The sequence below is a fragment of the Atractosteus spatula genome, chromosome 1, assembly GCF_055471065.1.
Source record: "Atractosteus spatula isolate fAtrSpa1 chromosome 1, fAtrSpa1.hap1, whole genome shotgun sequence".
NCBI classification, from domain to species: domain Eukaryota; kingdom Metazoa; phylum Chordata; class Actinopteri; order Semionotiformes; family Lepisosteidae; genus Atractosteus; species Atractosteus spatula.
The window spans coordinates 63,325,973-63,340,979 of NC_142706.1; the positions used below are offsets into that span (position 1 = coordinate 63,325,973).

At 44.9% G+C, this 15,007-nt stretch overlaps 1 protein-coding gene across 4 annotated transcripts in view; it reads right to left on the minus strand.

The window, feature by feature from the left end:
* Nucleotides 1–2,388: 2,388 nt before the first annotated feature.
* itga7 (integrin, alpha 7) overlaps nt 2,389–15,007 on the minus strand; it is a 53,247-nt gene continuing 40,628 nt past the window's right edge. The window contains exons 19-26 of one of the 4 annotated variants that reach the window (XM_088915622.1): nt 14,616–14,718; nt 13,710–13,916; nt 13,073–13,195; nt 12,213–12,326; nt 11,459–11,557; nt 10,531–10,656; nt 9,394–9,534; nt 2,389–6,887 (exon numbers count right to left, since the gene is read on the minus strand). In XM_088915622.1, the coding sequence (XP_088771748.1) occupies nt 9,421–9,534; nt 10,531–10,656; nt 11,459–11,557; nt 12,213–12,326; nt 13,073–13,195; nt 13,710–13,916; nt 14,616–14,718 (886 nt within the window). In that variant the 3' untranslated portion in view covers nt 2,389–6,887; nt 9,394–9,420. Of the gene's footprint in view, nt 6,888–7,083; nt 7,123–9,393; nt 9,535–10,530; nt 10,657–11,458; nt 11,558–12,212; nt 12,327–13,072; nt 13,196–13,709; nt 13,917–14,615; nt 14,719–15,007 lie in introns of those variants that run through there. The other 3 variants (XM_088915631.1, XM_088915613.1, XM_088915640.1) reach the window with 3 other exon arrangements.

Genomic DNA, 15,007 nt, shown 5'->3' on the forward strand with positions numbered 1-15,007 from the left:
TTAGAAGTGTTCAAGAACAGAAGAAAAGTTACGAACGAGAGGAGGCCGGTCGGTCCGTATGACCTGTGTGCTAGTTAGCAGTTAATTGATCCTGAATCTCATCCCGCCGTTTCCTGACGGAAGCCAGGGTGTCGGCTTCAACGGCAAGACAGGGTGGCATGTTGTTCCACACTCCTCAAAATTCACCTCTCAACTGTAACTAAACAGGAGAACAGTTGAGAATGTAAAACTGGTGTCGAGTATTGTGTGGGAATGTGCTATTCAACTCATTTCATAATACGTTATTCATCCCCAGGGGGGATAATTTAACGCAACTGCCCCCACCGCACTCCCAGATGGAAAAATAACAATAATTTCAACTTTCAAATTGAATGCTGCAGCTAATATTTCCGCCCGCGCCCCTCCTCAGAGCCAGACCGTTGAAGACAAGCCGATACCTCTTCAAGAGGTACGCAAGACTTAAGCCCGGCCGTTTTTCCGATAACACGTGGAAGTTTACTGTTAAATTGTATTCTTAAGGTTTATCTTACTATAATCCAAACGTTGTTTTTTTTTTTAATCGAAAGCATCGTACAATAAAAAAACGACGACACTTGAACACCCAGACGTGTTTCCGTCAGCTCATCTCCATCGATTTCTCGTGCGGAGACCAGCTCTGCGCAGCGTTACGGCTCCACCTAGCGGTGGAGGAACAGTAGGATAAGACACGGACGCATTATTCTCCGACAGCTGAAGTCTCGCCAACCACCGCTTACCGGGGCGCACACGGTAATAACACCACAAAATAAACAAACAATCCAAACACTTACATAGCGCTTCCCTGTCGCTTCTCAAAGCGCTTACAGGTAATGAAGACAGCAGCCAAAGTGCACCAATATGCTCACCAGGCCCTACGAGAGGAGGGGGAGGCAGCAGGCCCGGGCCTCACCTCAGCCCAGGGTGCATGGTCCTTCACTTACCATATACTGTGTGATTCTCGTCTAAAGCCCACAGCTGTGAAAAAACTGAATCTACCATTCTTTAGGAGTTTCAAAATGCCCGCCTTATTCTTCCCATCAGGCCATTCTTAACGTTAAAATATCTTTTACCCCTCTTCCCAAACAATGTGTTGGCCACAAAATGTGAAATGGCCCGGGCCTCATCTGAGCTCTCGGAGGGCCTGATGCTCACCACGCATAATGGACGACTAGTGCTCACGTTATAGTTTATAATGAACTGCCCTCAGGCTTCAACACGATTAATATGCAGGTCCGAACTCAAGAGGTATCCAAGTCAAACGGGGTGTAACGGCGCTTTCAAAGCGGGATAGTGCGGGACGCGTTAAACGTGGCATCATTGTGCCGCCTTGTGGCGACTTGTGAAAATGCAGCCAAACTTCAACGATACGGTGTGAGTCTGTGCGAAAGCGGTCAGCGCCGTCACCAGAGAAGCAAAGCGCGCCGACTTTTATATTTCGTCTTTAATAGTTTTTTTTTTGCTCATTCTGGATCAATTGCAGTGACCTAAAAACAGCGTAATAACCCGCGGTTAGCACGCAGCTCCGTGCTAAACTTGTGCGCTAACTTCAGAGAAATTGCAACGCACTTTTACGCTGAAATTAATCCATAGCTCCGTACTAAACCTGTTCTCAAATGCAAAAGGAGAACAGAATGATAAAGCCACACGGTTATTAGGAGGCCGTGATTAGTAAAGGCCAGGGAGGGATATTTGGCTAGGACGCCGGGGTTACACCCCTACTCTTTTCGGGAAAAGCCTTGGGGGTTTTTAATGACCACAGAGTGTCAAGACCTCGGTTTTATGTCTCATCCGAAGGACGGCGCCTTTTTACACGAAAGTGTCCCCGTCACTATCCTGGGGCATTAGGACCCACACAGACCGCAGGGTGAGCGCCCCCTGCTGGCCCCACTAACACCTCTTCCAGCAGCAACCTTAGTTTTTCCCAGGTGGTCTCCCATCCAGGTACTGACCAGGCTCACACCTGGTAAGCTTCAGTGGGCTGCCAGTCATGAGTTGCAATATGATAGAATGGCTTCTTTTACCTGTTCTTTTGTCATTTTTGAATGGATGGGGTGGATACAGTAAGAAACCTAGACGGAGTCTTTTCTGTACCTAAAGATTTGCACATTCTTGGCGTTAAAAGGCACTGTCAATGGATAAGATCTACACAGATACTCATGATTGTTCTTACATTCACACAGGCCGACACCAAGCCACGCAACCCCCTTCACACAAAAACAGCTGTGCATGCCCAGATGTGCAGACAGACATTCGCATCCTGATTCAGCAGACAAACACAAACGTTACACAGCACAGGCAAACCCACACACCAGACCCCTACCCCCCATTTGATGCAGGTCAAAAAATAAATTAGATATATTAACAGAAATATGGGATTTCTAGATTGTTTTTAATCATTAATTCGGTATAATTAAATACATTTATAAATATAAAGCACAAAATGATGTACAGTTTTAACAGTACCAGCATGACCAGTTTAAAAACAAACAATAAAATAACAAAAAAAAACAATTGAGAATTTAATTTGAAGAACATGAATGGATCTGGACACACACCTCATGTGCATCAGGCTAGTCCTGTTCCAAGTTGCTGGGCGAGCTGGAGTTGATTATGAAGGTCAACAGCATGAGTGAAAACTCTGTTGGGCCAACTTGCCCGATTAAATGAAGAAGAGGCCAGGTAGGAGGAAATGTGATACTGGGGGATCGAGACTTTTGAAGTCTGAAACAAGCTACAGTATTGACTGCAGTTAATTTGCCTCACACCTGAAGAAGGCTTCACAGCCGAAACGTTGTGTTTTCTCTCTTCTCTTTTCAGCATGGAATAAACCTATTACTTGTTCCTCTGCAGACTACGCATGCTGACGCAGCTACCCACCTGAGTTAATTTGCACTGTTTGGCTGTCAACTAGGTTTCAACCCTCATGATCATTTAATCACCCAATCAATTGAGTTAGTTACTGTATTGATCACAATTTCAGATGTATAGGTCTTTAGCCCATTGAAGATTTCAAGAACCACTTAAAAACTGGAGGATTACAAATCTCCTGGACTAGCATAAGCTCTCAATAGTCTATTAAGTGCTTTTTTGACTCACCTCCTTCAAGGGGCACAGAGTAACATGGGCAGTGGATACAATAAATCTAATTATAAGGATAACAGCATCTAAAACACACTGATTGCATTTTTAATGGATGTAATTAGTGCCTACCGTAATATCTGACCTTTTCCATTAGTAGTAGGCCCCTTCCCTGCCATTACTGAAAAGTTGAGCCCTGTACTTTCTGCCGTACGGTGCTGTCTGTGGTTGAGCACTGATCTGGCACAAGAACATGCACAACAGTCAGGGTGCACCAACACACTCACTCTCAGGCCCTTGCACTTGTTGCCTGAAGACTTTATTTTTCTCATTGTGTTTTTACAAGGGGACAGTCAGAATAAATAAAATGGTTTCAACATTACAAGCAGGTGTATAAAACCTTCATGCAACAAAGATTGTCCAGCAATACCAATGAGGATTAGACTGTGAACATGCATGTGAGTGTGTGTGTGTCCACCCACCTTCTCCCTGGTTTATTCACACATAAAAGAACACATACCCCTCCCCGCAACTCTGGACTGGCCAGGTTCAACCCTGCAAGGTCCTTACAAGTTCCTTTACACCTCAGGTCACTCGCTCACTACGGATGATGCACAAGTGCTTTTAAAGCATCTGTTTTTGCTTCCTGTGGATCCTAGTCCTGTCACGCCCAGTTCACCTAGAGGGCGCTCTGCTTCTCTCCTGTTCCTAGTTCCCTGTGATTATTCATGTCTTTCTGGTGTGTCTTGTTGTGTAGCCTATTTACTTCCTGTGTCTGCTCTGCTCCTGGCTCAATATTGAGGTTCGGATGTCCTGAGACCCGCCCAGCACCAGGTCACTCCTGTCCATGGCCTGAGGGCGCAGGTTTCTATACGGCATTTCCTGAACAGCTGAGCCCGGGCTAACGCCAGTCTCACCGCTACGCATAGGGTCTATTTTTGCTCTCCTGCCATTCCACGGTTCGTCCTTTCCGACATCCGTGACGAGTCCGGGCATTAACTGTTATTCTGTGTTACAGCTCAGGTTGTGCACTTTGTTAATTATTCTTGCAAAAACAAATGAACCTCCCCCCCCCAAAAAAAAAAACAGGTTCTCAACAAGAGCTCACAATCTGACTGTTAGAAAGTAGGGTAGACACTTCCGTTCCTTTGAAGCCAACTTCACTTCTGATTGTTCACGTGTTGTGGCCTTTTCCCTGCCTAAAACATCTTCTAGTGTAAATGACCAAACCCAGAAGAACAGAGCTGTGACTGGAGGTCAAGCGCCCCCTGTAATTTTACACAGTTTAGTGATGTGATGATGAGTCTAATCTATAGAACTCCCTGATATTGGGAAGCAGAGTGGGACCTGTTCAGCATTTTTAAAGTGGCTATAAAATAAGTAACCCTCAAGAATGTGGTCATTTTTCAAAGCTTTTAACTTCTCTCTGTCCTCATTTCAGAACCTACAAGTTGTTTATTGGGACACTTACAGTTGCAAATACTGGCACTATTAAAATTGCCTGAATGGACTTATTTTGTCAGCTATAGCTCTTAAAAAGGTTTTTAAATGCGACTAAGAGTGAATCAGTGTCCTCGAGCTTGTATACATAAGTCCGGTTCATCACAATACAAACAAAAACATGAAAAAGAAGATGTAAGAGAATGCACAATGAGCAAGGCAGAATATCAAAAGGAAATGCAAACCCTATGAACATCTTTCAGATTTAAGACAAGTAAGGAACTTGAAAGGAAGCAATTTTCAGGTGTTAAATTGGCCAGTCCAACAATAAGGCACTTATAAGTAAAAAGGAAAAAAAGAATGATGTCTTTTAAACTATGTTCCCACAATCCTGACCTCTTCTGTACTGTGAAATTACTTTCTAAATGATCAAGTATTTACAAAACCGTCACAGTGTTTCCTTCCGCCTTACCTAAAAGCTATGTGAGGAACTTGCTGATGCTATTTTAATTATCTGCTATAATACAACAGAGCCTTAGTTTTTCTTTCAAAGTAACCAGTCTGTACACCAGCATCACCCACTGCAAAACATCTAAAGATGCACTCAGACACAGATGTTTCTGAGCTCCCAAGAGTCCAGTGTAACCCATGCACAGTGTTGTACATTACTGTATAGTCTTATACTCTTGACAGCTCTCAGAGGACAGACAGAGGTTGCCACAGCAAGGCCCTAATAATGACTAAGTTCTAAAGGTAGTGAACAATTTCATTTTGACAGGTAAAGAGCTCAACAAACTGAGTAACTATATTGTACAAGTTGAAAAAGGTAGTTTTAAGAGATGGATTCCCAAACCCAGTCCTGTCTTTTCAATGAAGTATAATGTTTAACAATCTAACCAAACGAATTTTTGACTCAACTGGAACAATGCAACAGTTTTTCCACAGGGGCAATTAAAGAAGATCTAGAAAACCTGCAGGAATGCAGCCCTTCGGGACTGGAGCTGAGAGCTTTAAGATATACAGTACACAAGCTATCACATAAAAATGAATTGTTGATGGTTCCCTTAAAGCTGTCTTTCAGAACCTGTCTCTAAGCTTAATAATAGCAATCTGCTTTTAGGAGGTCAAATAAGATACACATCCAAGTTTAAACACTGGACAGGTGTTTATCCTGCTCTACATGTCTCAGAAATAACTATCCATGTCCCTCATTGAAATCTGGCAGAGTTGCTCTGGTTCACCGGAGAATTTGCACATCATGCTGAAGGTTAATATTTTCAGAGCACACGTTGTTCAGATCGAAGGTGACCAGGAGTGTTATAATAACAGGCTGAATTAAGTTTTGCACGAGCTGATTTGACTTGCTCTGTTGTGCAGAGTTTGCTAACATGCACAGGGATTCTGCTGGCATTCATGTTCTGCAGGATTCTACGTCTTAGCCACTGCCTTACAGCAGTGATCTGTGACAAGGAAGGTCTTTACTTGTATAGGTATAGGTCTAGGAGGCTGACTTAACTTGTCCTGCTATGCCTGCGTGCCGGTCCTGTGATATGGATAGACACATTCAACACCAATACAACTGATCAGTCTATCGCAAACTAAGGGCTCTGCCCCTTCAGTTCCAGCAGGGCTGACTGTAGACCTGTGTCATTCTGAAAATCAGCTATGTTGCCAGTGCAGTGAGGTTAAAAAGGAATTTCTTCATGTACAGTTCAAGCAGCTTTGCACCTCTAACTCCAGCGTGTAAGGTGTGTGTAGGTCCGAGATTGTCATGGTTTTGCCGATCACCCCAGAGCGCTGCTTGTATGGGCACTCTGATCGGACCCAGGCACCCTGGCAGGGTTTGGCTGTTCGAGACTCGGCCTCTGCAGCGCATCGGAGCTGCTTGTGTGTGTAAGCATCCTTATCGCAGGGGTTGCAGAGGGATTTTAGAAGAGTTTGCATTTCAGTCTGTTTTCTCTGTCATCGGCTCTGCGGGCGCCAGCGTTTGCAGTCTGGGTGGGCAAGGGCGAATCGGAGCGCGTGAGCGTGGCGCGTTGTAGAGGTGGCAGAGCTCTCTGTCGTCTTCTCTCCCACTCTCCGCACTGCGATAAACCCCGTGTGGCCAGTCCGTCTGAGTGTATAGTGGAGGGTGCGTGTTTGCAGGGGGTGCACGGGGGATGGGGCGGGGGGTAGTGTTGCAGTCGGGGGGGGGTTCAGGAGGTCCCGTCGCTCCAGTGTGTGGTCCACTCTTTCTTTTGCAAGGTGCCGGTCTTCTCGTCTTTGAACTGCGGCCGGTCCTCTCTCGGGATCTTCACTGCGTGGTACTGTGGCACCGTGTCTTTGTACTGAGCCCGCCTGAAGAACCCACACTGCGGAACAGAGCAGAGCACAGGGGTCACACACACATCCACAGACACATCCAAGGCCCAGACAGAGACCAGAAGCACCGAGACAGACGGTACTGGATCAGGGACACTGGGAGACCGGGAGCGGTGAGATAATAATAATTGCTTACACTTCTATAGCGCTTTTCTGGACACTCCACTCAAAGCGCTTTACAGGTAATGGGGACTCCCCTCCACCACCACCAGTGTGCAGCCCCACCTGGATGATGCGACAGCAGCCACAGTGCATCAGTGCGCTCCCCACACACCAGCTATCAGCAGGGAGGAGAACAGAGGGATGAAGCCAGTATAATGATGGGGATTATTAGGAAGCCGTGATTGGTAAAGGCCAGAGGGGAATATGGCCAGGACACAGGGAAACTCCCTTATTGTTTGAAACAGATGAAACTGGACTACCGAAACACCTCTCAATAACATTTGCACTCATCTGCTGCTTAATTTGAAACCGCTGAAGGGTGACCAGAATCATTGACACAGTTGTCATTTTCACACCTTCATCTCACAGCATATCCTTCTTTTTTTACACAAAAAGCAAATGTGTTTGAAGGACTCTGGACAAGAAGCTTCTCACTCTGCCTCTTCTCATTTTTGCACCGTAGACAGATTTCATGGAAGAAAAAGGAAAACAACCATGTTAAAAACAACTGAGAATCATGCAGTTTCCACCATCTGCTGACAGTATATAACTACAGTCTCTCTAGATGTGGTGCAGCACTGCAAACAAACACAAAAGCTTTATAAACAGCAGCTAACCAAAGCAAGACATCGCTAATCAAGCAAAAACCACCTCCCACATCATACACAACATGCAGGCTGGGAATGTCTCATATACAAAAACTCCTTTGAGCTGACCCTGAAAGACTGAGAATGAGTGGATGCCAGTCTGATCTTCTGAACCACTCTGGCCCATGTGTTTTAGCCTCACGTACTGAGGGTATCAAACCCAGAACTACAGGGAGCAGCCAGCATATTCATATGACGTGGGTCAGGACTCAATCTGCGAGTCTGCGATCTCATGGTCATGCTTTAGTGTTTGTGCTCCAGTGTCATATACTGTATGAAGGACTAAGCTACTGATGCAGCGACATGATACGGCAGTAAAAAACCTTTTACACTGATAAAAGACAGCTAAAATAAAGACAAAAGACTTAAAGTCCTTTCTTTTTCATTCAGTAGAGTTTGACAGTATAAATACATCCTCCTATTGCTTGGTATCTGCCTGTGTCTCACACAACAGGACCAAAAGCTAACTAGGCCATGACAGCATGTCTGATAAAATGTGCCGTTGGACTGTCTTGGGATGTACTTGGACCAGCATGTTTCTTATGGGGAATGAACGAGTTTTGTTCAATGGCACAGTTTTAAAAAAGTGACACACACACACAAGCCCAGCAGTGATTTCATGAAACACACACAATGTCTTCTAGAAAAGTTCACTCTGGCCAGGCTTTGTGCAGCATTTCACCCGGTATGTTCTGAAGTTGGTCAAACCTAGCCTGACGTTGCTACTCTGTTCCTGTTTGGTGCATGTGCTCAGAGACTCAGAGTGCAACTCTTCTCTCCGTCCACTCACTTGTGCAAATGGAAACTGAAGATCGGGCCGCCTCTCTGGACTTCCACTTACAGTAACTGTTTACCTCTTTGGCTGCCGATGTGACCCTGCACTCAGTATCTGACTACCAGTAACCTCTTTCAGGAAGCCTTCCTAAAGTCCAAACACTGAACCTTAGTTGATTTATTCAAACAAATACTGTACAGTACGTGGTGCAATGAAATACAGTACACAATGGTACTGCAACACAGGATTACAACAGGCACTGTGAACTGATAGATGCTAATGTTTTTAATGGTGCATTAGATCCGTGGGAATATGTCCCCCATGGTTCCATTTGTATCTTTACCAAATGTCGCTACTCCTTGGAACTCAATGTCCCCAATGAAGTGGTTTGACTAACTTAAGAGAATTGCACTGAAACCTTCTTTAACTTTCAGCAGTGTAGAGAGGACCAGCATGGCATTGGGAGATGTTCTGTATAAGGACACCTTGGTGCACTTGTGTCCAGGCCTTAAGAAAGTTATACTGGACATTGAAAGGACTTTACAGCATTGATAATTCATTTTTGATAAAATTGATAAAATCATTTTTGAGGCAAAAAAAATGTTTGAATTGCTGAAGTACTTCTCACAAGAATTTCTGAAGGCCTGTAATACTGTATATGATTGCCTGCTGAAAATTTTATGAAGGTCAGTGCACCACCATAGTGATTTCTAATGGGTTTTGGGGTTCCAGCTGTCAGTGAACAGCCTGGACTGTGTCTAATCAATTACAGCTCTTGTTCTACATGAAAAGTGGATGATTGTGCTGCAGGTCTGCGGTAACTGCACTGTACCAGGGTGAACTGTTCTAACAGAGCACGTAGCCCAGCAGATCACAGCACAACAAGCTGCCCCAGGGCATAGGCTGGATTACCGCAACGGGGAAGAGCTTGGGGGGGGTCTAGTGCAGGTCTGCCGCCTGTTTCTCTGCCTCGGAGGGCTGCACCTGCAGGTGGGCGCGGTAATACTCTGTCTCATACTGAGGGCGCCGCTCTGAGCGCTGGAAGAACCCACACTGTGGAGAGGGGGGATGGGGGGGGGGGGGGGTTAAGGAGGGGAGGTTCAGCATCAGAGATTCATCAGCAACAGGAGGAACAGCAACACAGCCACCCCAGAATGGCACAGGTCTGTCTCCTACTGGAGGGGGAAAGGATCTTGTCTTCTCTTTCCTCTGATTTCAGTCCTTACTTTTTTTCCTGCTGTGCACAGACATACACTGAGAAGTTGAAGGAACTACAGTCAATATCTTCAGTCTTGAATAAAAGAGATCGAGAGGATCCGACTATATGAAATTCCTAAGGGTACAGACAGGGTCAACTGGGAGCCAGGGTTGCAACAGGATTTAGGATGAAGGATAGAAAGTGCTTCCTTACAGAAAGAGTAGAGGTCTTCCCAACCAGGTTGTCAGGGTTGCCCAAGTTCTGGGTTCAGTTTTAGGCTTTCTAAACAACCAGAGGTGCAGGATGAACTGAAAGGCACCCTCTTGTTCGTAACCATTCTTACAGCTCACCCAAAATACTTTATAATGATTACAACCTGAAACTCTCCTCCCTAAAAAAAAACAATGGAAACATTTTGGTTTCCCATTTATACAATACATAGCTAAAAAGCATCCTTCTCCATTTGTGTTACTGTAGGTCCTGCAAAGATTCACAAGGCCCAAGCCATCAGATGCAGGGTGTGCTGGGTATTTTGATGCAGAATCAAAGTTATTTAAAAAAAAACTTCCTCAGGTAGAAGATGCATCTTGATATGGTTATCTGAAAGTGAAAGAGACTTAATTGGCTAATGATGGAATGGATGTCTTCACCATACCTGAATGCGCTCTACAGAAGATTATGTTCAAGCAGACACGCACACCTGAGCTGTGCCTTAACACTGGGGTATTCTTGATAAGATCACATGTGTGCTCCAGAGATCGCCAAGAGAAATCCGCCTCTCTCAGCTTTGTTGTTCTGCATTATTCACGTATGCCAAATTTTTCCAACTCGTTCTGCTTTAGCATGCCTACCTTCCACAGCAGACACACCAGCAGAGCCAAGACCAGGATCCCGGCCAGAACCGCTATCAGAATGATCCACCAAGGGATCCCGTACTGATCCGAAATCCCGTGCTCTGGGTAGATCCTCAATGGAATCTGTTCACAAAGGTTTTCAAAGTGAAAATGCAGAATAAAACGAAGTGATAATGTTCTGCAAACCAAGGCAATAAACAACCTGTGGAGTGACCAAATGACTTTGTTATTCAGTATACATGTAATAATTCACTATAAAATATCTCAGAGAAGGTGTAATGCTAAATTTACACATCTCCATCTTTCAATTTAAGGTCAGTTTGATTATCCTGTCTAATCTCAAAGTGCCCCAAATTAGTCAAAAGACCACCCTTCTGATCACTCAGGATTGGTTAACAGTTTAACAAGTTCCCAAAACCTAGTCAGAGAGTAAAATTCCATCCATGCATTTTCTAATCACTTCATCTAATTCAGGGTCGCGGGGAGCTGGAGCCTATCCCAGCAGGAAATGGAAATAAGGCAGGGTACGATCTGGATGGGGTGTCAGTCCATTGCAGGGCACACACACACACACACATCAGGGCCAGTTTCCCAAGAAGCCAATTAACCTACCAGCATGCCTTTAATCTGTGGGAGGAAACTGGAGCACCTGGAAGAAACCCCACTTGAACATGGGAAGAACATACAAATGTCATGGGGACAGCACCCCAGGGTCCCAGCTGTATGAGGCAGCAATGCTAATCACTGCACCACTGCGCCACCCAAGAGAAAACTTTAACTGAATTAATAAATTATTTGCACATTTTTCTGTGAGAAAAACAGCACATCAGGCTCTGAGAGGGGCACCACAGGCCTGTCCAGCAGCAGCACTGTCCTTTGCCAGGCCCGGCAGGGAGAAGGAGTGACACAGAGGGGTGAGGCCTACCTCGGAGGCAGCGTCCCTCAGCATCAGATGCTTGATGGTGGACTTGACCGTGATATTCGCTCTGACCAGCAACTCCAGATCACTGACTGAAGGGAACTCCTGACAAACAGAGGAGAAGGACAGAGAACTAGCTGGGTGACACAGGTGGCAAGTCAAAATCGGGCATAGAGACATTAAACAGGGAATATGGGAATTGTGACGACAGGAGCTTGAAAGAGGGAAGAGAAGAGAGGATTGAAAAAGATACTTTCAGTTTTCTCACTGCTGTTTCATTAAAATGCTGTTTGATTTGGAACACATACACAATACAGCCACATGACCCTCAGAAAACATTTCTGCTTAAATTAGTCTTCCAGAATTGAACAGACATAGCAATTCCTGTCAGTTAATTGCTCAGTTTGCAAATAACATCCTACGCCTTCTTCATGAGGCCTACCATGAACACAGTGTACAGAGTTGCATGGCTGTAGCAAAGTTTGCGATACAAAAGCTTATTGATTCTGTTTGTTCAATGGTTGGAGATACCACTTGCAGTTACTAGAGAAACACCTGTGTTTCTGACACACCTAAATGTATCAAATAATTTTGAATGCACAGTAAGAAATTCACTCCAAGGAAATGGTAAATCTCCAAATCGATAACTACTGTCAGTGTTTGATTTGTACTCAGATGAGATCTCTGTCAGTCTATGGCCTGGTTAATAGACAGGATGGGCACTCAATCAGGATAGGAGGGACAGTGTAAAACCCGGTACCTCTAGGAAGGTGCTGTTCCAAAGACGGGCCTGGACCTTCAATGTGGCTGAGCCAGCAAAGCTGTGCAGGGGACACTGGATGAGCATGCAGCGGGCTGAGCCTAGCAGGCAGTCCTAATGTCAGAGTAGAAGACATTGCCAGAATGTCAGAGCATTAACATTGACCGCATTGGCAAATACTGCTCCTTGACCCTTATGTGCAAGTCACTGCATTGGCCTTGATATTTTACCACAAGTGTTGTGTGTTGTCTAAAGACAATGATCAACCAGTGATCACCAGGCTGGTTGCGGGCTGTGCTATTAGCATCTTGGGCTCCTCAAGTGGCAGAGAACTAGTGGTTTGGAGGCCAAGAGTGGCCCATGGATTCGTAGTGCCATCAGTGGGAAGTGCATCCATTCTCCAGTCGGTGTTAATTCCAGGGTAAGACACAACAGAGCTCTGTGTCACACAGCTCTGATGGGCAAAGTCAGAGAGATTGAGAGGATTGGAATGGGGAGCCAAGTCCATTGCTCAATTTAAACTGGAAAAGTTTAAAAAAGATATCTGGCAATTCTGAAATAAAAAATGTTATTTTTGGATGACTAGCAACCCATGCAGGGTGTAACTTTCACGATCGTCATCCCTCCTCTAGAGGGCGCTCCTACCCTTTTGTATTTTAGTTTCGTTATTACGTGCACCTGCATGGTTTAGTTCTGGAGCATCAATGACATCATTTAACAATCAGCTATATTATTCAAACACACTATACATACTGTATGTACTCTCTATTTGAGCATAATTAACTTTGGCATTGTGGGTATGATCAATGCAGGTCAACACAGCCACTAAGACGTAGGCCCTACTGATGTGAATCGCTCACCAGCGTCAGTGACTTCTTCCTCTCTGAAGCAGCTACGGCTGGCGTTGTCCTACCCAAGATGCTCTGAGTGAGTATCCTGTCTTGCTCCTCTGGATGGGACCTCCCCTTCCTGCTGTGAGAGCTCTGTTGGGTGGGAGACATCTTCCATTTAAGAGCTACACAGCACAGAATACAAAGGTGTGTTCAACAGAGACCTGCGTATTAGCATCCAAATGTTTAAGCCTGTAATCAATGGTTATACACATTCAAGCATTTGAATTATAGTTTGTAACAATTGAGCTGCAATGTAGGCAAACACTGGCTGAAATGAAAGCCAATAAACAAATTGAGCATGAAATGAAAGTCTCATCGAAATGCACATACTGTAACTACACAAAAACATTCTTCCAAAACCACACAGCATCCAAAACAGCAACTGGCTGAATGAGAAAGAACGGTTTGCTCTCACCTCTTATTCCATGTTACTGATTTAAGGAACGAAGGAAACTGGGTGATTTAACTGTGCTAAAAGTAATTTAATACAGCATTGGTGTCCTGTGTGCAGTAACAGAGCTACAAAAATGTGGCCAATAACTGTACTACACAGATACCCTCGTCCACCCCTGCTCCAGTCTGTTCCCTGAGTGCAGGCCCTCACCGAGTGTTGTGCAGCCTGGGAGTGGGAGTTACGGTTCAGCCCCAGGACGTCAAGGGGTTCAGAGGCAGTGCAGCGAGTGTTGGGGTGTCCCTTGAACTGCATGCTAGTGGGATAGAGCAGCCACTTCCCATTGGCCAGCTCGTGAGGCCACATGACATTCAGGAAAGCAGAGCCGAGTGTCTGTAAGGACTGCCCTGGGTTGGTCACCTGAGATACAGACACGGGTCACAGACACAAGGTTCAGATAACACCATCAGGAAAAACCCAACTTTTCACCTGCAAATGAAGGTTCAATAGGCAAATCAAAACACTGAAGACAGGAATCAATATTCCATTGGTGGGACATAAAGAGTAAACATTCAGACATTTAAATTCATTAAGTATCTGGATTCATGACTGAGACATAGAAGAGAGTCTCAGAAATTAGAGATGGAAATTAGAGATGAGAAAAATTGGAAATCAGAGATGGAGGATGTTCGTACTTACTCATAAATGTTACTCTGACAACAATCCTGTGTCTAAAAACATTCCTACAGTACTGATTTATTTACTGTATATACAGTATTATACAGAAAAGTAATGATTACTTTTCAATAATCTTACTACTAGTCAGAGCTGTAATTTACATTATTTTATCTCAAAAAAGATACAGGAATCCAAATATTAACTAAAAGGAATCATATATTCAAAACACTCAGGTAATCAAATCCATGCTTCTTCCTATAAGGATCTAGGCGCGGGAGAGTTCGGAATTCAGGAGCCAGCGTGTCTGTAACTGTCTAAGAGACTCTTGACTAGCCTTTGCGATGTTTTGTGTGACAGTACGCGCTGAAGGAGTGCCGAGAAGGGAAAGACCGAGAGATAAAGACAGAGGTGTGGCTTGCTGGATGTGCATCCCTTACTCACTGTGAACTCGTACTCCACCGGACTGCCCACGTCCTCGAGTGACGTCATCGCGCTCTCACCCCTCACCGCCCCGCTGAAGAAGAGCTGGTGGGGTCGGGCCACTCTGCAGAAACACCCCCCCACTGTCAGCGCCACACAGCAACGGCATTTGGGCTTTAATCTGTGGTGCTGACGTGACTCACAAAAACTGATTTTCCTTCGTCTGTCACCAAGAATAATTCATATTAAGGGAGACACAAGTACACCATTTCTGGTGGGACTGACGGGCAACATTAATGTGAAACTCTGCTTAAACTAGTAACATAACACTAAGTTTTTTCATGCCTGGAGGGCATAAACCTAAGGAACAATTCTGTTCACTTTGCAGCAGAATAATTAAACTACTTTTGACA